Source organism: Equus quagga, chromosome 2 (assembly GCF_021613505.1).
Source record: "Equus quagga isolate Etosha38 chromosome 2, UCLA_HA_Equagga_1.0, whole genome shotgun sequence".
Lineage (NCBI taxonomy): Eukaryota > Metazoa > Chordata > Mammalia > Perissodactyla > Equidae > Equus > Equus quagga.
This window is the reverse complement of record NC_060268.1, coordinates 119,079,431-119,106,635: the sequence shown is the minus strand read 5'-3', so window position 1 is coordinate 119,106,635 and position 27,205 is coordinate 119,079,431. Positions and strand designations below refer to the sequence as shown.

General features: G+C 55.7%; 1 protein-coding gene across 6 annotated transcripts in view; it reads left to right on the top strand.

The window, feature by feature from the left end:
* The first annotated feature begins 3,503 nt into the window (after positions 1-3,503).
* ZMIZ1 (zinc finger MIZ-type containing 1) overlaps positions 3,504-27,205 on the top strand; it is a 236,780-nt gene continuing 213,078 nt past the window's right edge. For 3 of the 6 annotated variants that reach the window (XM_046654623.1, XM_046654622.1, XM_046654626.1), the window contains exon 1: positions 3,504-3,813. Coding sequence is in view for 2 of the 6 variants with exons in the window: in XM_046654621.1 (XP_046510577.1) it covers positions 6,451-6,470 (20 nt within the window). In the remaining 4 variants the exon portion in view is untranslated. Of the gene's footprint in view, positions 3,814-6,415; positions 6,471-27,205 lie in introns of all 6 variants that reach the window. The other 3 variants (XM_046654621.1, XM_046654620.1, XM_046654627.1) reach the window with 2 other exon arrangements.

The following is a 27,205-nucleotide window of genomic DNA, read 5'->3' as shown; positions in this document are numbered from 1 at the left end:
GGCAAGAGGGTGGGGGCCCAGGACACACAATCCCCAAAGAAGCCTGACCATAAGACCTTGCCATCGGTTTACAGAAGCCCAAAGAGGGCTAGCAGCTTGCCTAGGAACACACAGAGAGTCGATGGATGAGGATGCAGAGCTGGGGCTGAGAGGCCAGCAGGAAACTGTTAATGAGAGGCTGAGTTCAAATACTGATGGACCTTGGGCAAGTCACTAGCAGTGCAGTTTTCTGTGAAGGGGTATGGTAACAGCACCTAACTCAAGGCCATGTGAGATTTCAATAAGCTAACACTAAGAGGCCCTTGCCACAGTACCCAGCACACGGTAGGTACTAAATAAATCATAGCCTCTTCCAAGACCCCACAGGGATCCAATCTGTCTTGTTATTTCCCTGAAAGATGAACAGAGACAGCAGGTGCCTGAATCCCAAGGACTAGAGCCTAGGGTCCCCAGGAGGCCTGGGCAGACCCAGGGCCCAGGTGAGATTTCTTGGACTTGCTGCCATCAAGTGCCACACTCGCATGGCTAGAAAGAGCTGAAATTACCCCTGGCTCCATGCTACAGAGAGTTGGGCCTTCTTTGTATTCTGGGCTTGGCTCCTCTGCCCTCTGCAGTAGCTTCCTAGATCTCAGATGTAAAGGGAACTGGGGTGATGGTGGGGTGTCTTCTGGACAGGAGCTTTTAAACATGAGTGGTCACCCCCAAGGTCAACTGCATCCCCCACTTCCTGGAGATGGGGAGCCCTTGTCACTCACTGAGGGATTTGGACAGAAATGTTGAGAGGACCAAGCATCCTGACTTAGGTGGTCATCAAGGCAACAAGAATTGGTCTAGTTCTTGGCTGAGGCTTGATTCTTGCCCTCCAGGTCCTTAAACACCCAGAAACTCTGTCCTGAGGTTTTCGACCTGGGGTGGGGGTGGTTTTCTGGCTGCTGAAATACTGTGGATTGCTGAGGGAGGGGGCAGCTATGGTTCTAGCCACCATTCAGTAAGCTGAATTCCCACCTTCCAGTCCTGGGTCAGGACTTAAAGGATTTCTCAGGCTACCTCCATGTTCCTACTTATGAACCTGGGCCACCCACAGGCTGAGGGGCTCCCTCTCACAAGAATGTGCTGGGGTCCCTAGAAGTCTGGAGGCTTCCTGGTCATCCACCCTTCCCAGGAATGCTCAGCTGCCACCTGTGGGGGAGCAGCAGGGTGATAACAGCCCATGTGACAGATCAAAAGACTGAGGCCCAGAAAAGAATGCCTGCCCTTACACCTAACGGCATAAAGAGATAGAATTTCCCCTGGGAAAATCAAGCAGGCTGCTGGCATCCCCCTCATGCCCCTGGGGACCTGAGCTGCAGTCTTCGGAGCCCTCAGCAATCCAGGCTGAGTTTGCTGCCTGTCAGGCTAGGTAGCCTTGAAAATGAATTCGGGGCTGGCAAATTTATTGTGCCTCCTCTCCCTCAATGGTGGAAGAAGTGATCTCGCTGGCCCTGAAGGAGTTCAAGCCCAGGTCAGAGAAGCCCTCTGAAGGAGGTTCTAAACTGCGGGTGTTGGGAGGGTACTCTGGTTTGCTCCAGCGTTGGCCGAGTCCGCGCTGATCACTGCCCAGGAGGCCAGGGGTGATCCGCGAGTCCGCCTGGCACGTCCGCGCTCCCAAGCTGGCCTCGTCAATCAGGACGTCTTCCGCTAGTCACAGGCCCAGGGGAGCGGGGAGGCGGCGGGGGGTGGGGACCCCTGCCCCGGCTGCCTCCTGGTGTCCGCCCCCGGCGGTGTCATTGTTCTCTGACGTCACGCCGCGGCTCCGCCCCTCGACCCCCACCCTCGCTCCCTCCCCACCTCCGGCTGCTGGCGCCCCAGACCCTGCAGCCTCCTAAGCCTTGGCGGAGCAGGACTCCCCCCGCGGCCCGACCAGGGCTGCGCCCCCTTGTGCTCTCCCCAACTTGCCTTTGTTATTCCAGCTCCTTTCCTCGCCTCGCCTCCGACACTGCGGCGGGCTGCAAAACACGGAGCGCGGAGCCGCCGCCACACCTGGAATCCGAAGCGGGCTATCGGCCGCAGCCGCCTCCGCCTGTGCGGGGAGGGGAGTGCGCGCGCGCGGGCGCGCGGGCTTGTGTGTGTCCAACTCGGGCTACGCAGGAGCTGATTATGATTTGAGACGGAGGCTGCCTCAAATCATGAGTGGGGAAGGAGTGTGGAAGAAGAAAAGGGGGACGTGTTTGTATGTGTACGTGAACGTGAGGATTTACTGAACAGGGGAATATCTCGTGTTTTGTTTTTTGAGTGTATGTGGGGTTGTACAGCAATGAGTGTGTGTGTGCAATTGCGTGTCTGTGTGAGTGTGCTTGCTATGGCCGTGTATACGGGCATATTTGTGAGAGAAACTGTACGTGTGTGGGTGTGGAATCGTGTTTGTAATACTGAGTTGGCGCGAATGTGTGTGCCGTTTGTGTAGGAGTTTCCATGTAAGTGGCAACGGACTTGAGCCAAGGTGGGTGCGCACTTAGGTGCTCTCGGGGGTGGGTCCGAGAGGGGAACCCAAGCGTAGGCGCATCCAACTGCGCCTTGTGAGTGCCCTCGCTCGCCGCGGCCCCTGGGGCAGTGCTCAGCCCGGGACTAGGGGCTGGGCCCGGGTCCCACCGCCCCCGCCACGCCCGCGCGCCTTGTGCCCAGGGCGCTCTCCGAAGGGCCTCGAGGAATCCACGCGCCTCCGGACCGCGCAGGGTGCCGGGAACAGACTGTGCGCGCGGCTCCTTCCCAGCCACCGAGGGACCGCGATCCAGCCTTCCTCAGTATCGCCCTTGTCCGGGCGGGGAGGCGGGGAGCAGTCCTCTGCTTGCCCCACTGGCCAGTCCCCGGGCTTGGAGAGTAACTCCAAAGCCGCCTGCAAGAGGAGGGCTTTGGCGATCTTGTTAGCAACTGGCTCACCCCCAATTCAGGTACCTGACAGCGTTAGCGGCCCCGAGTGCACACTAGTCAGGGCCTGTGAGCGAAGGGGGCACTCCGGTGAGCCGGGTAATTTAGCCCCCTTTCCAATGTGGTCCCTTCCTAGGCTCAGCATTTATTCTTCTACTCTAAACTTGCGCGGGAGGACGGGGGCGGGGTGGGGGGGCGGTCAGGGAGTAAAAGGAGGGAGGAGGAGAGAAAAGAGAGAGATGAATGGCGGGGGGTGAGGGAGGCATTTGACGCGCGAAGTCCGTCAGAGCCATAGAGAGGAGACGCTTGGAGAGGGTCAAGATCGAGGAACGGAGAAAAGAGAGTGCAAAAGAAGGAAAAGGAAGGGTGAGGGAGGGAAAGAGGCAAAAAAGAAAGAAGGCGAGAATAGCCAGAGCGCAGAGGGAGCGCGAGCCGAGCCGAGCCAAGCGCTGGCGGCTGCGGCGCGGCGCTCCGCTCCGTCCGTAGCTCCGCGCCGGCTTTTGAGGGCGGCCGGCGGCGCGGGGCCCTTTGGAAATAGAATAGCCAATGTAATCTGACACTTCAACTTGCTCGGCTCCGGGCGAGTTGATTCACTTACTCACCCCCTAACGCCGAGTTCCTTTTCACTGTCTGTGGACATTAAAAAAGCGAGCGGCGGCGGGCGCCCGGGAGAGCGAGCGACCGGGCGGCGAGAGGGCGAGCAGCGACCGGGCGGCCGAGCGAACGAGCAGCGCCGGCGCAGCTCTGTGACCCTAGCCCCGGTCGGCGCGCAGCCGGAGCCGGAGCGGAGCCGATCTCGGCGACCTCGCAGCGCTCCTCCCGGCCCGAGCCGGCCCTGCCCGGCAGTGGCGGCGGCGGCAGTGGCAGCGGCGCGTCCTCCAGCGGCGGCAGCGGCTCTCGCAGCGCTCGGTAAGTTTAGGGCCAGACGCAGGCGCCCGCTGGCCCCGGCCCTTCCTCCCGCTCCCGTGGACTCTTGAGGTGCGAGCGTGGGGCGCTGGGTGCTGAGGTTTTTCCCTTTAAGGGTCCGCGGGGGCCAGGTGAGCCGGGCTAGCGGCGGGCGGCCGGGCTCCGCTGCGCTCCTCTTGGCGGCAGGGGACAGAGGCCCAAGCGACCGGCGAACGCCAGGCTGCGCGGAGCCGGCTTGGGCTGCGCGCGAGGATGAAGGCTAGTCGGGTGTGCGGGGCGTGAGTGCGGTTGTGCGCGCGCGGAACTGGTGCCCGCCTCCTGCCGGCGCGCCTCCAGCCCTCGTTCCGAACACCCGGGGGCCAGGCAAGACCGAGATTCGGGGAGAGAAGGAGGGAGGGACCAGGGAAGGACTACCTCGGTCTCTCTCACCTCCTTCGGGGAGACGCGAAGTTGTGCGCCTGTGTGTACGAGAACCACCAGGGAAGGCGCCAGATTTCGGGGTGGCAAGGGGTGGTGTTGTTAAGTTGTGCATCTGAATTTCCAAGGAAAACATACACTTTCGTAAATGGGAGATGGGCGCGCGCTTAAGTTGTTTGTGTGTGAATTGCCCGGGGAGACGCGGCGCACGGTACCAACGGGGAACACGAAGGGGTGTGTGTAGGGGCTTCCTGTAGGTCTTTAAAAGCCGGAGGGGCGTTAAGGCCAACCCCTGGGCCGGGCTGCCCCGGCCAGGAGGGGAGCCCAGAGGGAAGATGTGCGTGTGTGCGCGCGCGCGGGTTGCAAATACGAAAGTAATTTCCCCGTGTTCTTTCTTCCTTTCCGTCTCCGGCGACGGCGGCCCCGGGGAAGTGGGAGGCCGGGCCCGGCGGAGATTGGGGGGCCTGGCCGGGACTGGAACTGGGGTGGGGGCGGGCTCTGAAAGCCTGTTTCACATTGCTGGCGTCTGGGCTGGGGAGAAAAACAGTGGGGAGCGCGGCCTCGGCGTCTGGGGAGCGGGCAGCGGGCGCGCGTCGCCCCCTCGCCCGCCGGGGACATCTGTCCAGGAAGCCAGCCGGGCGGGGAGAGGGCGCGGTGTGGAGGACAGGCTCCCCGCCCGGGAGCAGCGGGGGCGCGAGCCAGGGGCGGCCGCCTTCCCGAGGCCATTGTGCGCCAGCAGATTTTCACGGGAGACTGCCCCGGAGCCTCTGGAGAAGGCCAGGAACCGGCCTCAACCCCGGGTTTAAAAGACACTCCAGGAATGTAAACAACCCGGGCGGGAGGGCGGGCGAGCCGGAGCGCGCCAGGGCAGCCGACCCAGGCCCCCCCACCCATCCCCAGGGACAGCCCGAAGGCAGAGCCGCCCTGCCCTACCCCTCTACCTGCCACCAACTTTTTCTTCCTCTGCTTTCCCTTTCCACCTCGCCCCAGCCAGCGGGGCATACAGTGAGGGCTTTTCTCCCGGCACAGGCCAAGGGCGTCTGGCGCCCAGCGCCTGCCCCTGGAGGCCTGGCTGATCAGCCCCTGCTTGGGTGTCCCGAGTCCCGGCAGCTCCTGCCTGGGAGCCGCAAGCTTTCTGGGCAGGCAGTGCCCGAGTAACTGGGGCTCTGAGAGCCTGCTGGTCTCCCTCCCTCCCCCATCTCTCCCTCCCGCTGCTCCTTCCCCACTCTCCCCCTTCTCCTCTCCCCTGACTGCTTTTCCAATGCCCTGACATGAGGGAGGAAGATTTAACTTGGCAGCCCAAACAAATGTTCTCTCAGAGGTCCTCCAAGAAGCTGGCGGCTGGGCTGGCAGGGTGAGGGCACGGCTGGGCCAGCCTTTTCCTCCTCCCTGCCTTTCCTTGGCCCCTGGGAGGACAGCCTGGAGCATGGGAGACTAGGGCCCAACCCCACAGATTTAAAAGGGCAATGGGAAGCCAGCTATGGAAGTCCCTGGCTTGGTGCAGGGCAGGAGCCACTGGGAGCTGCCTCCTGGTGCCAAGGATTTTCTGGAGGATTTTCTTGAGCAACAGTTTGTCTCTTTGCTGCAACCTGGGAACAGGGCCTGGTAGACCAGAGGGTTAACCAGTGCCGTCTCCTCCTCCTTTGTGGGTGTGAGGACCGGCTGGTTGCATAGGGCAGGGCAGGAGGCCAGAGGCTGTTCCCAGAGGTGCCTGGGTTTGCTTATTATTGTTTTTTTTGAAGGTAGAGATAAAGAGGCAGGCGCTGTGGCTGGGAATAGGCAGCTTGGCTGATGAATTCCGACTTGCCCTCACTGGCTTTTGTATGGTCCCGGGAGTTTCAAAGTTGCTTGTAAGCTATCAGGGAAGTTTAGATGACGGAGGAAGCCCCTAACTTTCTCTGTCCTGGCTGCTTTTTGAGGGGTCCAGAGTTGGGGGAATTCCTGGCCCCTGGCTTGCCCGCTGCTGCCTGGCCCTGATGGTATGGTTTGTGAATGCCCCGGGCCTTGTGCTGACCTTTCTCTCTTCAAGTTGAGGATGTTGAAACACCAGCATCAAACAAAAGACACATTGAAAGCCGTATCTGCCACAGAGCACGTGTGACTTTGGGACCAAGGGAATGCATCTGGAGGGGGATGGTGTTTTCTTTTGAGTTTTATGATTTCAGTTGGGTTTTGTTTTTCCCCAAAGGACAGAAGAATCTCCTTGTCCCAAGTCGTGAGGTTATGAAATGCTGTTTTCACATGTAAGTCTCAAAACTGAAGACTTCTGAGAGCTGGTGGCAGTGACTGGGGTGGGGTGGGCGGTGGGGCGTTTTCAAGGGCTTTAAATGGTTTTGGATTGGGTTTTGGAGGCATTCAGGGTATGGCTCACAAAGAAGAGTCAGGAAAAAGAAATTGCTGGACTTATAGGAAACTTTGATAACTAGCCCTGTGTATGCAGAAAGGGTGGCTGGCTTCTTTGTGGGGACAAAATGTCCCTTTTTCCTCCTAATGAAAAAGGGGAGGAGGATACTTGTTCCTTACACAGGCAGGAGCAAAGTGAAGAAAGGTCCAGAGAGTGTACGGTTTGGCCACAGAACCATGGTTTCTCTCACACACATCCTCCCTAGCAACAGTAACACAACATTATAGCCATCCCTGGCCCCCAGATTGTGTCCTGACATAGGACAGGTGTCCATCTTTGACTCCATCCTGGAAAATTGCAGAGGAAAGGACCTAACTGAGAAGAGTTGCAGACTTCACTTTTTTCCTGATTGACAGAGATGGGGGGCGGATAAGGAAGGAAGACACTTTGAGGCTGCTGTGTCCTGAAAGTTTTGTCACAGGAGTATCTGTGTGTAAAGCCTCAGATATTGAGTTCTCTGGCCTTGGCCAGGGCCCAACAGTGGCTGTGACCCCAGCCTCAGGGTGAGACATTGGTGTAAGAAATTTGGGCACCAACAAGTTAATTTCTGGAAGCTTCTCTGGGCACTCTGTCACAGAACCAGGAAGCAGGTCCTGCCGTGTTGTGACTAGGTCCCCTACATTTTCATTCATAACTGTTCCCGAGGGCCCTTGCAGGCTCCTATCGCCACCTCATCTTTATGAGGTTCCTTCGGTTTTGTGTGGACAGCAAAGTCAGCGCTGCTCTGATTACTCTGAATCCTGCTGCAGCCTTGCCTGGTGACTGCTCTGACCTCTCAGCAGGACACAGGGGCCTCTGTCCACACCCTCCGAGGGGAGCTCTTTGTCCCTAGAGCCCCTGAGGACGGGGAAAGGCAGAGTCTGCCTGGGCTGTAAGCACCAGGGGTGATTCTGATGTTGGACCCTGCCCTCGGGGAGGATGAGGGGAGGCTGAAAAAACCAGTCCCAGGCACAGGATCTGAGGGAGGAGTCCAGAAACATAAGATAATTATGCGAGTCTTCCCATTACCTGAGGAGATGGGGGATAGGTGTCAGGAGGCTTCAGCTGGCTGGCTCCTTTGGGCCAGTAGCTTCACTTTGCTGGGCCTCGGTCTCCTTATCTGTAAAATGGGTTAAGGGCAGAACTCTTCCCATCCCAATTAGTTACTGTGAGGATGAGGCAGATGTTGTCACTGGAGCCTTGGGCATGTGTCCCTTGAAGGCTTGGTAGGCTCTGGGTGCAGAATGGATGGAGCACAAAGGGGTTCGATTGGAGGTCTAGAAGCTGCTCTCCCATACAAGCCTACCTCCCTAGCAGCTTATCGTTCAGCCTTGGCTTGCATGCCCCCATGACGGGGCACTCACCACCTATGGGCAGCCTCTTCCTTCACTGGGCAGCTAAGACTCTGCTGCATGGCATACTTTCGGGAAATCAACCCCCCTGACCCTCACTCTGGGCTTGAGGTGCTGGATGTCCTTTAGACCACAGACTCATTCTTTCCTAAATGTTCACAGATTCAAGACCAGTGCCCAGGCAGGCCAACCAATGTGGGGTGGGGGGACACTGTTCAAGTGGCTGCTTCCAGCCCTTACTGGGAGTGATCTGTGGGGAGTGGGCAGGGTCTGCCTGAGGGGCTCACTGTCATCTGTGTTTGTGGGCCAGGTGTGCTTCTTGGCACCTTCTCTCCTAGATGGGATTTGAAGAGAAGAAAGGAGATTCATAATGGGGGTGGGGTCAGGTCAGGGGCCCAGAATTGGTGCCACAGAGCTTTCCTGAGAGTCTACAGTGTGAGGACAGTGGCCTGTGAGAGATGCCAGAATGTATAAGACAGTTCCTGTTCTGTAGGAGCTTCCAGACCAGTAAGGGCAGGAGGATCAGTCCAAATAACTAACTAACCACCACCACCACCGGCTGGCTGCCTGCCCCGGGGTGCACGAAGACAGTGATGACCCCAGCCCCTTGCCTTCATATGGCACTTGGTGGATTAGAAGCACTCTTCCAACTCTGTTTAACCCCCGTAACAGCAGTGGAAGCTAGCTACCATTTGGAATTACCCCCATTAACAGAGAGGAAAACTGAGATTCAGAGAGGTAAAATGACACGTAGCTAAGCCAGGACTCAACCCTAGGCCTTACAGATGCCAACACTGTGTGCTGCTGCCTTCCGAGACCACCAACCAGGCAGGGACACAGGTGCAAAAGTTGGTGTGAAGTCCGAGAATGGGGGATGGGGGACTGAGGTTAAGGAGGAAGAGCTGTGCCCAGGAAGGGTCACAGATGGGCCTCACCTGGTCCCTGACCCCACGTCTGGCAGCATATGCCCACACCCCCAGCAGCTATGTCTCTTTCTTTTGGGTCAGTGTCTTACAGCCAGAGTGTGCTCTGAGCCCCAAATCCTGCCATGACTGCCTGGGGCACATGTGCCTGTGCATGGGGCTTCAGCCCCATCCCTGGTCCTGGAGCAGGAAGCAGAGATGTTTCCAGGCCTCAGGTCCCTGTGCAGGCCAAGGCTCTTCCCTGGGCTGTTTCTATAGATACAGACGTTGACTCAACCTGCCCCGCCTCTGGCTGAGTCAGTCCTCAGGCCGTGTGGGGTGGCCGCCCTGTGAGGGCCGTTGGGTTCCTTCTGCCTGGACATAGCCTGCCTGCTGTGCACACCCCTGCGCCTGACTTTCTGGAGCCCATCTGAGTGCCACCCCAGGACAAGGCTACAGCTGCTGGGGTCCAGAGCAGGTTGCAGGCTGAGCTGGCACCTCCCCAGGAAGCCTGGCCCAGCCTGGCACACCTGCACAGGTAACGACTGTAGCCCAAGAGGGCCCCCGGCCCCTCCTGTCAGACCTAGCTGCTGGGGTTACTGCTGGATTGTGCTGGGGGAGGCTGGGGTGTCTGAGCTAATTAGATTTCTTAGATTTCAATGCTCCCCTAATCCTGTTAGCCCAGCTGTAATTGTAACCACTTGAAGGTTTCAGCCGTGGCGGGCTGTTGAGGACAGACGGTGTGGGGACTTCACTCTGCCCAGCCCTGGCTTAGACAGCCGGCTGGGGACTGGGGACTCCCTTCCCAGGTCTCTGGGATGGGGGCCTGAGTGATGGGAAGTGTTCTACTTTTCCGTAAAATCTTATCATTGCAGACTGTCAGAGCAGGCAGAGCCCTTAGAGATCATCTGGCTCAAACCCTTCACTATACAGTTGGCGAAACTGAGGCCTGCAGAGGAGCAGGGACTCGCGATGGCTGGTAGTGGCAAGGTGTCTGGGACTTGGGTCTGACTTTGTGTTCTTTGTCCCTGGAGACTTCAGGGCAGGTCTGGAATTGCCCAGGGGCTAGAGAACCCTCCAGAGAGGTCCTCCCCCAGAGATAGGGGCTGGGGGGTGTCATTTGTCCTGAAGCCTATTCCCTAGTTGGCATTCCCTATCCTCTCTCTCTCACACACACATGCCTGTGTTCTTCACACGTATGCTGTCACCTCTGCTGGCCAGAGTTTCTGCTGAGGACTCAGGCCTGCCTCTCCCAGGGCTCTCAGACGTGAGGGCTTTCTCCCTCCTCCCCCACCAGACTTTCCCAGATTCCTGATTTCTTGGAGGGTCTAATTCAATGCAGATTATTGCTTTGCCAGGAAATGGCAAAGCTGCTCTGATGGGGGGAGGGTGTTAAAGTACAATCTCTTTGTCCTTTCAATGGCTCTTCCAAAATTATTTTTTGGCATCTAACTTAAATGCAGATAGCACCCACTCCCTATCTTTTCTCCTGCCCTACGCCTATTCTCATTCCCAACCCTCCAGTCATCCACCCACAGAGGTTGGCGCTTGTGGGGGGTGGGGAATGTGGCGCCTTCAGAACCCCTACCCAGGAGGTCCCCCCAGCAGTCACATCCTGTCCTCCTGTGCTCTGGAGCAGCGGGAGAGATGTTTGAAACCTCCTTCAACTCCAGAAATTGCCTGTGTTTGCACCCCTAAGCATGTAGTATAGAATTGGGGGGCCATCGGGGTTACCTGGTCTGACTATTCCTTTTCTAGCCCAGGAAACCCAAGAATGGAAAGAAACGATTGGATGTATCCAAGGGCAGCAGCGAATTAGTGACAGAGCCAGGCCTGCAACCCCGTCTCTCCAGCCCATTAGTTCATTAAACATTTATTGAGTGCGTACTGTTGGCCAGGCGCAGCCCTGTTAGCCACCCTTCAGAGCTCATAAATAAATACTGGTCCATCTTTGACTTGGAAGGGCCAGCTGAACCTGGGGAGGCCAGGGTTCGTTTCTGAGCTCTCAGAGTGGGGAATAACGATGGGGCATTTTCAGCGGTACCCCAGGTCCTACGCAGCTGGGGTAGGATGAGCATAAGAGCTTCAACCCAGCAGCATATTTCTTGAAAGATACATAGTAGGTTGGTTGCATTGCAGATTTGAGGGAAATAAAACAGAAACTGTGCAGGGAGGGTGCCAGGTTTCCCATCTGCCCAGTCTGTTTAGCCCAAGAAGACGGGCGGCCTCCTCCACCGCCCCCGCCCCACTGCCTCCAGCCTTCCACGTGCTGACTTTTGTTCTTTGCTGGGCTGATGGCCCCGTCTTGTTCCTGCTCTCACTTCCTCTGTGGATGGAGAAGCAGGGAGGGAACTCTCTGCCCTGGGAGTCACCTGCATCAGGCCCAGGTGAGAGCACATGAGGAAGAGCCCGCAGGCTCAGGACAGGACACAGGAGAAGATGCCAGGTGCCAGGACCTTGCCCACTCCACAGGTTCTCACCCAGACTCCCACCCTGCCCCCTGGTAGACCTTGGCCAAAGCTGAGGAACCTGGCGCATGGCTCCGGCCAGGCCTCAGTCTGGCTGAGGGACAAATGAGGCATAGAGACCTTTGGGGAAGGATCCTGAAACCCTTACTTGGCATTTGCAAATGGGAAGGGCCCTTCAAGGGTCTCCCTCCAGCCTTCTTGTTTTGTAAGTGGAGAAACCCAGAGCCCAGAGCGTTGAAGGGACTGGCCACAGGTCACAGCAAGAAGGCTCCTCTGTACTAGAGGTGTCACCCAGTGGTCCTGAGTGGTCTGGTTAGGGAGGGGTGCAATTTTCTATTGATGTCACACTTTGTTGCTCCTGCTGTCGCTTATGTCTTTAGAACAAGTTACTGAAGTCTACCATAAATATCACAATAGCCAGCATTTCTTGGGCAACTAATTTGTTTTAGGCTCTCCTTAGACTGCCTGGGGTCAATTCTCAGTTCCACCCTTTAAGGTCTCCATGACTTGGGGCGAGTTATGTTTAACTTCTCCAACTTTGGTTTCCACATCTGCAAAACAGGGTTACCTAGAGTTTAAAAATAACTGATTGCCATCTCAGTAGGTTAAGAAAGTAGAACGCATACAGTGCCCGGCACATAGTAGGTGCTCAGTCGCTGTCATGAGCAATACTCCCAGGATGCTGGGGGCAGCTGTTGGCATTGTGTTACCTCCAGCTTACAGATGAGGAGATTCAGGTCAGTGGGTTGCCCAAGGTCACGGGGTACATCAGGACTGGGCCTGGGATGCAGGCTTCCTGACCCTCAGCCCCCTGCAAGTATCCACAGTCTCCCTTTTGTAGCAGGAAGGGCTGGCGGATCATCTTTGAGAGGCCCCCGCAAGATAAATTAAAAGTGCCTTTTAGTCCACCCTACTGGCGAAGGCTGTCCCACTTGGAGAAGTGTCCAAGGCGGAGATTTGCGTCTGGGTCCTCCCTGAGAGCCGTCTCCTCCCTGTAAACTGAGGCCGGTGATAACAGTCCCTCCTTCTCAGGCTCTTCCCACGTGGAGAGGAGAGTGTGGAGGGACTGGGCCTTGTCACCTGTAAGCTATTGTGCAGAGTCCCCATGAACAGTCACTGACTGTGGGACCTTAGGCCCATCAAAGACTGCTCTAAGCCTCAGTTTCCTCATCTGAAAATCATGAGCTGAGACATCATTTCCCAAAGTGGGTTCTTGGAAACACTAGTCCGCAAAAAGAAGGACAACAGAGCATACCTTCCCTCTCCTGGGAAACTGCCAACCCTTTGCCTCACCCAGATTCCCAAACTACAGGACACTCCTCCCACCTCCCTTTTTTATGCAACATAACTATTGAAGATATCAGTAGAACATCTTGGGAAATGCCAGGCTAGAGGATCCCTTCCAGGTCTGGCATCTATGGCTCAGTCCAGAGGATGCTAAGAATGATCTCCCAGGGGGACTGCTCAAGGTGGGGAGGACAAGGACAGCTTCCATGTAGGCAGAAATCCCCCAAGCCTCCTTTCTTGGCAGTCCTGTCTTCTCCCCTTCTCAAGCCTGTAGGTCTCTGTCGCTTTTCCTGGCCTCCTTTTCTGTTTCTGTTACCAGACCACAATCTGTTTGTGGTTGGGCAGTCCCCAAAGCAAGGCCAGCTTGGCAGAGGGGTGGGACCTCTGCCATGTCCCTAGCGATGGGCCTCAAAGACTTGCCAGCTGACAGAGCAGGAAGGGCCTTGAAGGCAGCCTGCAGGGGCTGTGAGCCCCTGACCCTGTATATACATCTTTGCAAGCATGTATTTTTCTGGAGAGATGGTTCACGGCTTTATTCGGATCCTAAAATCGATTTGGACACCTGAAAGCAGTGTAGGAACCATGGCCTTCACCCAAGGGTCTAAAATTTCCCTGGCCCTTGAGTGGAACAGAACTGTTGGACTGTCTTTGCCCACCTCCTGCCCACAAACATTTTCATTCCTATTCATTTGTGTCACTTCCCTAGCCATGGGGGCATCTGTGTTTATAACCCCTGCTTCAAATCTGGCTTGACATTGTACTGGGGAGGAAACTGAGGCCAAGGGAGGGGAAGGGACCTGACCAAGGTCGCTAACAGTGGTAGGCCCCTGGCACACAAGACCTGGCACAGGACTGAGTGCCTCCAGGGTATAGCCTCCTGTGCCACTGACCTCACTACTGAAACCATTCAGTCTCATCCTCTATGAGGTAGGTGTACCAGGGCCTTGGATTCAACGTCCCTGGAAAGAGCTAGGGATTAGGGGAAAGGGAGGAACGATCCGACCATTCTCTCTTCTAGGGAGGCCGGGAAGGACTGGTTTAGGGCTTACCTCCTCTGGGTCAGGAGGCCACTTTCAACCCTGCTGGCTTCACTGCCAGTTATCCTGCTGGCTGGCTGGCTCGCTCGCTTCCTGGGTTAATGTTTCCTCTTCAGGGGCCGTGGGGCCCACTGGCATTTACACACAGAGGAGCACTCTGTGTCTTCAGAATGTCTTGCTGGTGTAGATTAGTTGTGAGCCCTTAGCTGGGGGTCATGCTGCAGGGCCCTGGGGAGAGCTCGGGGCCTGAGCTGGGTTCCCATGCTGGCAGGCCCACTCTGTGACCCTGATGAGTCACTTTGCCTCCCTAGCTCACGGTCCTCATGTCCCTGACTTTCTGGGATTCAGAAGAGTGTGCTTGGTGGCTGGCCGGGGGTGGGTCAGGGGACTCCTTGGCCCTCAGCCTTCCTGCCCAGTTTGTTTTGGCCCCATTGAGGTCCAGGAGCCCCTTGTGCTTCCAATCCTGGGAAAAGAGAGGACATCTCAGGGGCAAGTTCTTGCCTGGCATTTGCTGATGGGACTGTGGCTCGGTATTGATTAATTTCCTGCAAAAGGATGGCTTTCTGATTCCTCTCATCCCAGCCCAGGTTGATGCCTTCATTTTTGTTTGTGCTTTCTCTGCAGAGGTGATCCCTTTAGGCAGAAGGAGTGGAGTTAGTTTAGGGGCTGGAATCCTTGTGGGCCCCAGAATTCTCAGAGCTTTCTGCCTTGTGAACGGCTTCCTTCCTAGCCAGCTCCCTAGAGGTGCCTGGGCCAGCCAGATCACCCCCCCAAGGGTATTCATGGGACCTTTGATTCTCAAGACAACAAGGGAGCTTGGCAGCCATGTCATCTGATGCCTGTTATACAGATGACTTCTGCCTATTCTGTAGCATTCCCACAGAGCACCTTCCAGTGAGGGCTTGCATGTGCCCAGGGACAGGCTGCTCCCTGCCTCCCAGTAGCTCCCTCCATCTATGAAGTTTCACCTTATATGGAGCCTGGAAGTGTACCTCCCCCTAGTTCTCATCTCAGGACAATATAGAATATGGTGAATTTGGTTCTCGGGCACTCCCTTCCATACTTGCTATGAGGGATGTATCCTCAGGGACTGCCATCTAGGCTGAGTCTAAGGCTGGAGTGGGCAGAGTGGGCTTCCTGGAGGAGGTGGCCTTCTTCTATCCGCTCATTATATCTGCCTCTGGTAGGAGCCTGAGCAGCTTGGAGACCTCATGCCTGACCTGGAAACAGTCTAACCTAGGTCACAAGACATGGAAGTAGGCCGGGGAGTCCCCAACAGGGGTCTGAGGGGAAGAAAGTGGCCTGGTACCTGCTTTTAAAGCAGGGTCAGACATGCCAGATGGTTCAAGAAGCCTGTCTGTCTTCCTGGCCTCTCCTAGCATGCTCACCTCCCGTGGGAACTGGGGCCCCTGGCTGGGAGGATAGTCAGGCTGTGAGTAGCACTCCCTCCCTGTCTGCCTCCACCGGCCTCCTTGCCGAGCCCTTCTCTGCCCAGTTCTGCTCCCTGCTGCTCTGGCTGGGAACATCCTACCTAAGTGTCCTGAGGCCCCAGAGACTTGGGGTGTCTGCAAAGAGCACTGCATTTGGAGTGAGAACTTCTGGAACTGCCTCCTATGGACAATATCCCCAGGGCTGTTGTAAGAGTCAGAGGGGAGGGCCAGCACTTTGCATGCTGTACGGTGTCACAGCATCAGGGAGTGTGATGTTTTATTACCATGTACAGTGATGATAATATCAGCACAGAAAGGCCTTGGAGATCATCCAGGCCAACCCTCTTATTTAGTTGCTGAGTCTGACCCCAGAGGGGACGGAGGCCTCCCCAAGGTCAAAGGGGAAGTCCATGGCAGAGCTGGAGCTAAAAGCTAGGTGTCCTGACCATCAGCCAGTGCCCAGCCCTTCCTTGTCCCTTGACAAAAACCCTTTGCTGGAGTGAGACACAGGGAGAGGCCCCTCTATGTCTGTGGTGAAATGGCACCTGGCTCTCCTGGGACTTAGCATCCTCATCTCACAGAGCTCCTGGGCTGTACGCCTCTGGCTGTGCTTACCAGAACTGTGGGGCCTGGGGACAGGCAAGTGTTCCCTGGGGTCTCTATGTGACAGCTAGCTCCCCCAGCCTGGGCCCCCATCTGGGGCTGCTGCCCTCTAACAGGCGCCCCCACCCCCCCTTCACTTCCTGCACTGACATGGCTGCCCTGCACCCTGCCAGCTGTCACCTTGGGTGGAAACAGGGTCTTCAGGAGCCCACTGGAGACCCCTTGCACAGGTGTCTGGCCTAGCTGATTGCAGGATGTTAACCTGGCCTGGGACCATGGCTTGAATTTGTGGCCTTAGTTTCAACCTGATGTGACACCTGCCTGGGCTCTGGAGACCCAAAGATGCCCGGATTCTCGGAGCAGCAGGGACGTGGGCAACCAGCGCATCTCATCCTCTTGTTGTGTTGTTGTTTTGAGTCAGTTCTGACTCCTAGCGGCCCTGTGGACAGCAGAGCAGAACCCTGCCCCGTCTTTCCGCACCATCCTCTTATCTTTTTGTGTTGTATCAGACAATGCTCCACTGCTATTCGTAGGGCTTTTTGTGGCCAATTTTTTCGGAAGTGGGTGGCCGGGTCCTTCTTCCTAGTCTATGTTAGTCTGGAAACTCTGCTGAAACCTGTCCACCGTGGGTGAGCCTGCTGATATTTGAAGTCCCAGTGGCATAGCTTTCAGCATCACAGCAACAGGCAGCTGCCACAGCATGACAACTGACAGAGGGGTGGTGTGGTTCCCTGACCCAGAGGCGATCCCAGGCAGTGACGGTGAGAGCACCAAATCTTAACCACTGGACCACCAGGGCTGGCATCTCATCCCCTTCTCATCCCCATTTCCCAGATTAGGAAACTGAGGCCCAGAGAGGGAAAGAAGCTGGCTAGGTGCAGAACCAGCAACAGACTAGCTCCTCTTGCCCTCGCCAGCCTGGCCTCCTTCCATCCTTGCTCCCGGGGCTGCTTCCTTGTGCTGCCCAGGCTTAGTGTGCATGGGATAGGGATGCTGGTAATGAGTAGCACCCGCTGTCTTTCCTTTAGGGCTCTTTCATGCCGTCAGTCGAGGCTTTGCTTCCCTTCCAGGTCTGGGGAGGGGAGGTGCCCTGGAAGGGCAGCACATTTCCTGCTGAAGGATCGTTGTGCCAAGCTGAGAACCGGGTTTCCTGGCTGGTCTGGAGCCCCCAGTGTCTGCCTCTGGGAGAGCAAGGCCTGAGATTCTTTTGTGCCTCCTGTTGCCCAGCTCCCCAATAAGGATGGGTTACTTATTCAGTCATCAGTTTTGTTGAGCAACTATTATGTACCGGGCGCTGCTCCAGGCCCTGAGTATACAGAGATGAACTTTGCCAGAGGCCCTGCTCCCATTTTCATAGGTGAGACAGTCAACAACTTAATGTATGATGTCATGCTGAGTTATGAGGAGCGTTTTGAAGAAAATTAAATCAGGATGAGGTGATATAGGGAGATGGGTAGGGGATTGGGCTTCTTTAGATGGGGTGACCAGGGAAGGCTTCTTTGAAGAGGCTGCATGTGAGCAGATACCTCAGGGAGGTCAGGGAGTAAACCCTGTGAACATTTGGGAAAAGAGCACTTCCGGCAGAGGGCACAGCATGTGCAAAGGCCTTGTGGAAGGAGCATGCTTGGCATACCCTAAGAAAGGCAGGGAGGTCAGTGTGACTGGTTCGAGTGAGAGAGGGAGGGAGATAGGAGAGGAAGTTAGCAAGGTAGCCAGGGACTAGGTCACAGAGGGTCTTATGGAGCACAGGAAGAGCTTCTGACTTCATGCTCAGTGATTCGGAAGCCGTTGGAGGATTTTAATTACAAGACCGAGACTACCTCAAGTGCCCTTTAAGAAGATCCCCCTGGCTAGTGAGCTGAGAATAGATCACAGGGGATAAGCATGAAAACAAGGAGCCTGCTGGGTGGCTTTTACAGGAACCCAGATGAAGATGCTGGTGGCATAGATCAGAGTGGCCAATGGAGGTAGGAAGACAAGGTCAGATCCTGAATGTATTTTGAAGGTCGACCAAGGTTATGCCCAGAAGCCCATTGGGAGTGCCTGCCCACCTCCACAAAGCAGACTGAGGGATTGGGGCTGGAGAGCTGGCCCAGGTCTCCAAGGCCTGTGGGTCCAAGCACTTTTCCTGTTATGCCTGCCATCCCCCGTGTAGCTATAAGCTATTCTGTCATAAGGTACCCATTTAACAGTTGGACAGATAGAGGCTTGCTGAAATGTTCCTCAAACCCTAGTCTCCACTTATAATTGCCATTGTGCATTTGGTCTGCATCATGATTCTCTCCCATTCATCTCCTACACTTTCGTACCCTCTGCTCTATGCACAGTCTTTTTGCAACATGTTGTCACCATCAAGCCCCAGGACCTTTGCCTATGTCAGTTCCTCCACCCCCACAATTCTATCTGGTGAACTCCTATGTATTCCTCAGAGCGCAGTTCGAAAGCTGCCACCTCTGAACTCCCTTCCCTGACACTCTCAGCCACTGGGGATTCTTCCTCCTGTTCCTCTCCCTCACTACATTGCCTGGAATCTACCGGAACTGAGGCTTGGTCAGTGCCTCTCTTCACACCCCCTCTTTCCGCTCTGTGTCCTCACAGCCTGGCCCAGGGCCGGCATAGAGGAGGGAACAAAAGCATTTCAGTGTATTCCTGGAGCAGTAGCTAGTTACTATGGAAACAAGGAAGTGTTGCAACTTCCCTAACTTTTGAAGTTGGGGTCACAGAGAACAGCTTTATCTTGGCCCCACGAGATCAACCCAGGATGACTATTCTAGGATTCTTATTGCTTCAGTCACCTTAGGCAGGTCCTTTCCCATCCCTGGACCTCAGTTTACCTGTCACTGATATGGGGGCATTGGGATTGCTTGGCTCTCTAAGGTGATTTCCTCTCTAACGTTCCATATCTCTGGGCCTCCAATCCTGCCACATAACCACAGGCAGGCCTTTTGCACTCTTTATGCCTCAACTTTCCCATTTTGTTCATCTCTCTCCTCCAAGAAGATGCTTGCCTGACTCAGGCAACTCCAGAATCCCAGAGTTTCAGCAGCTGCTCTGCCCTTGTTAACTAAACTGGGATTCTTGTGACTTGCAGAAGCACAAAGAGGGAAGTCCTGCTTCGCAGGGTGGCACAGGGGGAGCAGGAAGGTGGGTTGAGGGGAGAAGCCGGGTTGGCTCACTCTGGTCTGAACCTGTGAGGGCCCCTGGGTCTCCTTCCATCACCTTGAAGGTGGCCGGAGCCAGTGTTTGTTGGGTGGGCTGTGCCTCCGCAGGATGCTCCCTGCTCAGCATTCTGGTGCCGAGCAGAGGGGCTGGGCTGCAGTCCAGGGCAGCCCCGGAGGCTGCCCACAGCAGTGGGGCTGAGTGAGTGGGCAATGCCTTCTCGCCGTGTCTCTTTTCTCTCCAATTCAGTGCTCAGAAGCCAGGACTTAGCAGAGCAGAAAACCACAGCCTGGCTACTGGCACCCTCTACAGTCCTACAGCGCCTGGACGGGGCGGTTCCCAGGGCTCCACACCAGCCACACAGGGCTCAGACTGGTGAGGCCAAGGGTCCGAGATGCCCAGCAGGGGCCAGACCCTGAGCCGAGTTCCAACCTGCCATTGGGCTCAATGTGTGCAGAGGCTTCAGCCTGGTAACACCACAGCCCGCCTCCTGCCTGGTGCTCAGGGTGGGGTGGCCTTACCCATCAGGCCCAGCAGGAGAGTGCCCTGGGATGAAGGCTCTGATGCTCTCTGGGCTGCTTGCTCATCTGTAAAAGTGCTCCCAGGGCTGCCAGGAGGGGAGGCTGAGGAAGGCAGTTTCTACCCAATAAAAACACTTGTTACGATTGCCAGCTGGAGGCGAGCACAGGCCTCAGCCAGAAGGATGCCCCTGTAAACATCTGTTTCGGGAAACAAAGCCCAAAAGAGCCTTTTAAGAATCAGAGTCTGGTGCTGTGTCAGAGAAGTACTTCCTCCTTTGTTTCTAAGTGGTTCCTGGTGGCCAGGGACCCGTGTGGCCATCTGGATATGCTTTCTCTGCCTGTCACTGCTGCTGGTGTGTCTATTGTTGGCTGAATCACCCTCACGGCAGCACTGGGCACTGGAAGGGGCCGTGGCCAGGACCAGGGGATCCACATCCCCTCTTGACCACGGATCAGCTTTCTGACCTGGTCAAGGCCCCCGCTCTCTCTGCCCTTGGTTTCCCGTCTGTGCACTGGGGCCCCTTCTAGTTGGGACTCTCCGGTGGAAGCCTGTTTGTGCATTGTTACCTCCAGGCTCAGCAAGGCTCCTTACACTCGTCCCCCAAGATGGACTATTGTCTGTCTCACCTCCACTCACAGTGTTCTCACTTCTGTTCAGCAGGGCCTAGCCCTCTGCCCACAAGGCTTTGGCGTCATCGTGTGGATGGTGGCAGAGTGAGTCTCCCAGCCCCTCCTTACCCACAGGCCTCAGTTTTGTCATTACCTCCTCCTGTGGGGCCTCTCAGGTGTCCCCCTCTGTGACCTTCCCCACTGGACTGGCCCATCCGTGAGGGCCCCAGCCTGGGTCTTATTTTCTGTACCCCCAGACAGCCTGGAGCAGAGACAGTGTTCAGGAAAGCTTAGACAGCTGAGGGAAGGAATGGAAACCTGTAGCCATCCGGAGAGTTCTGTTGGCAAGAAAGCCCAGTTTTCTCAGCACATGGGTTTCGCTCTGCTGTGTTTACTTGTTAGAGTTTTGCTCAGTTCATAGGACCTTTTGAAAAAAAAAATCAACTTTTGAGTCAGCTCTAAGACCAGAACTGGTTTTTTATGCTTTTGGCCAATTCCCATCTTTCGAATCTGGTGCTTTCATACTTGCATTTTTGTATTTTATTTATTTACCTTGTTTGAGCAGCTACTTTTCTCTTCTGGATTCCATATAGTAAATAATTCCACCTCTTATTTTATTCAGATTTCTCACGCTAAAAAGGCAGGGGGCTTAGTGAACACTCTGCTTTGGGTGTTCTTTGCTTTGTTGTGTTTTTACCTTTTTGTATTAGATTTTATCTGCCTTTTCTTCCTTCCTGAACCCCAGCCTCCGATCTTCCATCTTCTCAGTGCTCACTCAGTGGCAGTGTGTCTGCTAGAACTGCCGTGTGTGAGAGTGCATGTTGCGCATTCCACACCTTGGGGGCACTCACACTGTAGCCCCATAGATTATACGTTTATTAAGTAAGTTTCTGGTGGATGGTGGTCAAGTGTTTTGAGGAAGGGGAGCCTTGTTCTAATTCTTGGAAAGCCACTGTAAGGACTAGGAGTGGGACTGCCACCGGCCCACCTCCCCAGCTGAAACTTGGGAGTCACCCTTGACTCCTCTCCAGGCCTGCAACCTATGACATTGGGTTTCCATGTCCCCCCATGGTCCCCAGAACCTGTCCTGTGGGAGTACTACTCAGAGAACTGACGCCTCTAGCCTCTGCCTTCCGAATGACTCTGAAGCCATGCCTCCTCTCCGCTCCCCGGCAGCAGCCTTCTCCCTCAGGTGTCTACCTCCAGCTTGCCTTCTCCTAGTCTCCCTCTGTTGGACCACCAGTGTGACCTTAGTAAAAGGTGCCTCTGCCCTCTTACCTCCTCCACCCTACTTAAAACCCCTTCATGCCTCCCCACCACCAACAGCCTGGCACTCAGGGTCCTTCATTCTCTGGCTCCAGCTGAACTTCCACTTCTGTGTGCTTTGCACATTCTGTTCTCCATTCTGTCTGTCTGGTGAGCTCCTGGGCATCCTGCAAAGCCCTGCTCAAGTCTTGGCTTGCTCTTGTGCACCAGCCAGATCAAGCGGATAGGTCCCCCACCTTTGCCCCAGTTCCCCCGGCACTGTTTTCTGACACTGTTGCAGCCCTCATCTGGCAGTATCACAGCTAACTTTAGGGTGCCCAGCCACAGGCAGGCTCTGACTCCCTGACACCCAGCACCGTGCTTGGCATCTGGCAAACATTCCAAAATGCTTGCTGAATAGGTGAATGAATAGGTGATGGCTGCACTTTACACAGAGCAGGTAGGTTTTGTGGTTTGGAAATACGTATATATATTTTCATTCTAGGTGAGTGCCTTGGAAGTGACTTGCACACTTTGCTTGAGAAAGCCTTCAATAACTTTTGTCCCAGAGTCACAGTTGCCCCTTAGCCCCTTCTTTTGCCCACCCCCTCTCCACTGAGACCCAGGGTAGTGGCTGGGCTGGGCTGGGCTCCCAGGAGCTCCTCCTGGCCTGGGTTGCTTGCCAAAGCTGCTAGGGTCTGAGGCTGCCTAGAAGTCAGCTGTGCCCACGTTGCTGCCCTCCTCACTTGCCTTCCTAGGAGAATTGGCTCAGCAGCAGCCTGGCCAGGCTGCAGGGCCTCTTAGGCAAGACTCCCAGGGCAAGGCCAGGGGCTGGAGCCTCGTATGTATGCACGGCCTACACACCAGGCGAGTCTGCGGGCAAATGGTCTGCAGCTTGCCACAGTGCTGGGGGAGGGCGGGGGGAGGGCCACCCTTCTGTTGGGTAAACATGATGTTCAGGCCTGCCTAGGCACATCCTGGGCCATATCAGTTAGAGGCACAGGACAGCATTTCGCTGAGCTGGGAGTTGCCAGGTGTCAGCCAGAGGGTGACAGGGTGGGACACTTGAGAGTCTCCGCAGACCTTGCCTGGGACTTGGCCTCTCAGATCTGTGCCAGAAGCAGAACAGAGGCTGCAGGAGTCTTGGGGGTCCCCAGATCAGCCTGACTGCTAGCCCTCCCATCCCTGACGGTCTTTCCTCTACCTCAGTGTGGGTAGCTCCTCGGGACCTGAGAAGGGTGGGCGGGCCATGAGCAGGTGAGTCTGGTAAGCAGGGACTGACATCAGAGTTTTTATTTAGCTGTTCCCACTGCAAATGCATTTCGGTCCACACTCACCTGAGGCAAAGGTCATATCCTTGGGAATACCCATTGTGCACCAGGCACGATTCTTTGGAGTCTCGAGATTGCCGCAACAACCCTCAGAAGTGGATGGTGTTATCCCCATTTTACCCACGACAAAGCCTGAGCTTAGAGGGGTGAAGTTGCTTCAAGTGCCACAGCTACTAAGGGGAATCTGATGTCTTTCTCCCTACGTATGGCCCTTTCTCAACTTTTCTTTTTAAATCCATACCTATTGGTGCAAATGAGTAACTGTACAGGCATGGTTGCCAGCCGCTGCCTCTGACTGGAGAGCCCGGGCAGTGCGTGGGCCAACACCTCACCGTGGGAGGTGGACAAGAGGCCGCGGAGCTTGGAGCAGCTGGCAGAGTTCACTGCCACTGAGGAGAACATCTCTGTGGTCTCTGGCTGGAACATTGGCCTGTTGGGTCATTCTCCCCCCCACACAGCTGGAGGCAAATGGGCCTGCTTCAGTGGAGGAAAATGTATGCCATGGTACTTTGTAAGCACAGAGTGAGGGCCACAGCATTGACAGAGAAATTGAGATGTCATCCGTGAACCCGGCACCACAGGTGGGAGGATCCGCTCACTTTCTTTCTCTAAGATGAACTTGGCTGAGGATGCTTCTTGTCTTTTCTGATCTTCTCTTGCCTGTTTTTTGCCTAGTGCTGTTGGAGTCCCAGCCTTATTTCCAGGGAGGCCGTGGACCCCTCTCCCTGGGCCCTGAAAACCCAGGGCCTAGGAACCCTTGGACTGTGATGTTGGATGAGACAGGAGTCAGTAGAAATAGAGGGTGGTGGGCCTGCGGGCACTTGGGGTGGAATCCCCTGCAGGGCATGTCGGCCGGGTGTGTCTTCATCTGCAGATGGGCATAGACCCCCAGGTCTGGAGGGCTCCTGTGAGCCTACGGGCTGCACCTGGAATGGGAGACTAGCTGGCCCTTCCCAGGACAGGGGCCAGATCTGCACACTCCTTTGTCCCTGTCCCCCATTCCCCGCCACCTGCTCCCTTTTCTCCATGTGCATGGGTCCCTCTGAGTGCACATGAGTTCCTGGGTTTCAGAAGGGAGGGAACAGGTTGCAGAGACAGGATGAGCCTGAGTATAATTTTATTTCTGTGACTCTCCTTTCAGGCTGTCATGGTAAATCTATTTTACTTGTCACTTTGTAAGTCATTATGCAGGATTAAGCTTTTTACCAGCTTTTAAGGCTTCTGCAGCCATTGACAACCCTACCTCTTCCCCATCCTGCCTTCTGAACATCACTCGCTGCTCTGGACTCTGGCCCTATTTCTGGCCGCTGTTTCTTCAGGCATGGTCGGTTAGAATGGAAGTGGGGACCTGGGAGACTGCTCGCCATCATCGAGTTGAGCCACTCCATTTTACTGATGGGAAAACAAGCTCAGGAGGGGCAGGGACACCCAGGCCCAGTGCCCAGGATGCTTGGTTTTCTCTGATGCCCCTGAAGCAGTAGAGAGGGAAGTTGCTGACGGCACCATGGGGCACTGGCGCTGCAGGGTTTGTCCTCATCACCGCTGAGGGCCTAGAGCACCCCCCCACCCCCACAGCAATGGCTGTGGCCAGATTGCTCCAGACTCACAGAGAGCTCCAGCTTGGAAGAGGTTTTGAAAGGAGATAGGGTCAGGGTGGGTTGCTCACTTGTGCTTGCAACCAGAGAAGGACCTTCTGTCCCCTCCCAGGGTGCAGGGTAGGGACACAAGCTGAGGTGACAGGGAGCTGGAGGTGGGCATGTGGTCAGAGGCCCCCACACTGGGATGTAGAATCCCATTTCTTTCTTTCTCTAGAAACCCATGCCCTTCTCCAGAGAAGGCTTCAGGATGCAAGAACAATGAAACCACTCGTCGAGATGTTCAGAGTTTCAGACAGTGGCCAGGACCCGCTAGGCCAAGAGCCAGCAGTGTGCAGTGGGGCATTTCCTATCACCGGTCTGTCTGGAGCGGCCTGCTCAGAAAAATAGAAAACACAAAAGCGCCCACCCACAAGGCTGACATACATTTCGGGAGCTGAGGCTTGTGGGGCACCTGATTTGAGAGGACCAGGGATGTATGCCTGGGGCCACACTGCCCTGCCAAGCCCTGCCAGTCGGGCTGAGCCCTGTTGCTCAGGGTAGATTGGCTTCCCCCAGGCCAGGGGGTCCTTTCTTGTCACTCAGGTTCCAGCACTTGTTCCTGCCTGTCTGCTGGTAGAGGCTCCAACCTCAGACGCCAACATTCTCCCACCCTGCTTCTACCACTGCCCTACTCACACCCCCTTTGTCTTGAAACCTGACAGATTCAACACTGCTGCAATTTCAGGGCGCCACTGGAGTGCCTCCTCAGGGCAGGGCCCTGTGCTTGGCAGGGCGAGGGCTCCCGATGGAGAACAAGAATCCGGACTGGGCAGCATTCCCACAGCCTCCTGCTTCCCCTTTAAAAGCCCACTCCATGCTGGGTGGTAACTGCCCATTTATTCCCGTTTCTGGACTTGAGCTCCTTCTAAAAGGCCAGGGCCTTGTGTCCTATATCGCCTGGCACACGGCAGGGGAGTTAGGGAAGGGGGGGTTATAGGGGCACAGGCTAAGGCAAAATTTTTCGAGTGGAAGGATGGCCGAACAAAACTCCTGAGTGCCTGACTTCAAGGCAGGTCACAGTCTAAGTTGGAAACTAAGTCTCGGCTACTGGGCACAATAGGAAGGATACATACTGAAAGTGCCAGAGGCATCAGCTGAGAGGTTTCAAGGAGAACTTGGAACAAGTGAGAGAGGAGAATGTGCTAGAGTGGTCAGGGAGGGCCTCCTGGAGGAGGGGCCATTTAAGGGTGCTGTTGAAGCTGGAGGGGCTTTAGCTAGGACCAGGCAAGGAGGAGGGGGATGAATGGTGTGAACAAAGGAAGGGAGTGTGCATGCCTGGGGAACAGGGAGCTGAGCCAGGGCCCATGTATCCAGAGGAGTAACCACTGCAGCCAAGTCTCCAAGGAGGCACAGGACCCCAGAAGGCAGGCAGGGTTAGGAGGGGACACATCCTACAGGCGAGGGAGGAGGGGCAGGGACAGAGCAGTGTTTTAGGAGGTTATCAGGCAGCAGGGAGCTGCTTGGATTGGAAGGAGAGACTGGAGCCCTACTGATTGCAAGATGAGTGGTGTCCCTCAGGTGCACCTCAGGACCAACCCACCTGTGCTCAGGGGGAGGGCCTGTGGGGGCAGGGCTGGCCCCTCCTCCAGCCTGGCCTGCATGCTGAGGGGTGAGTAGGAGGTGGAAGCAGCAGGGTTTCTGAAGGCCTGGGTGCAAGCTTGGCCCGGCTTCTCCCTTGCCGGGCGATGTGGCCCTGAGCCTCTGTCCTCAGTCTGCAAAATGGGGAGATTAACAACCCCGCCTAGCCTGTTTGCTGGGTTGCTGTGAGGAGTAAATGAGGTTCACGGAGATCCTGTGTCAGGTTCCATCTCATTCCAGAAAATCGGTGGCCGAAGGGGAGTGGCCATTTCATGGCTGCTAGCCTCCCTCGGTTCTCCAGCTTCGAGGCAGCCTGGCATCTAGGTTTCCAACAAGTGCTGTGTGACCTTGGACCAGTCACTTCCCTCCTCCAGGCCTCAGCTCTCTCCTCTGTAAGTGGATCCATCATGATAATCCCTGCCTCCCTGGGTGCTCAGCATTGCACTGAATGCGTGCCACAGACACTGTCACTGTGTTCTCTGCTAGGAGACGGAGGCTTGGGCATCCCTCTGTGGGCAGGGCTCCGTGTTGTCTGGCAAGCCCGGTTGTCGCAGCAGCATCCTAATGCCTCCTCGTAAGCCTTGCAACCTCCACCAAGAGGTCCTGGTGCGTTCCTCTTGGTCTCTGGTGACTTGTAGGTCCATTTTTGCATTTACTTGCACTTCCTGCCCACTTCCTGGAGGCCCCTTATTAATCTAGTGGGTAGTAAGCCCTTATCAGACCCCAGTTATCCCCCCAAAGCCTTGCACAGGGCCTGTGCCTTTAAGTGATTGATGTTTAGAAGTCCCGACGCCAGTTGGCAGAGGGGCAGTCAGGTAGCTCGCTTTTCTATAAGATGGGCATTTTTTTTTAGAACGGATTTTGTTTTTCTGACAAGAGAGCCCCTGAGAGAGTGAAGAGACCGGCTACAGGAAACAGCACCCCCAAAGCTGTTTGAATATGATGCAGGCGGTCGAAGGGCTGGGCAGCCAGCCAGTAGAAGAAATGCTCCCTGGGGTTCACTCTACAGTAGGGGAAGCTGAGGCTCAGAGAGCAAAAGGGATCATCCTGAAGCCACCCAGCAAGGACGGCTGAGTGGCAGGTCCAAGCTTCAGGTAATAATAATAACAACAGTTATTTTATTGTTTTTTACCAGCACCACCACCACGTTCAGGAGCTTTGTTAGGGTCTCAGCACTGTGCCAAGTAGTTTACATGTATTATCTCATTTAGTTCTCCAAAGAACCCTAGGAGGAAGGGGCTGTTTTTATCCCTATTTAACACACGTGCATGAACGGAGTGGTGCCCCGAGAGATTAAGGCCACAAGGCCAGAAGGTGTCAGAGGCAAGATTTTAACACAACTCTCCGAGTCTAGAAACTTCTCTCCCACTGCTCTCATTGACCCCCTCACATGCCCCTGGACACTTCTTCAGGACCTCTCCCTAGGCCAGCCCACG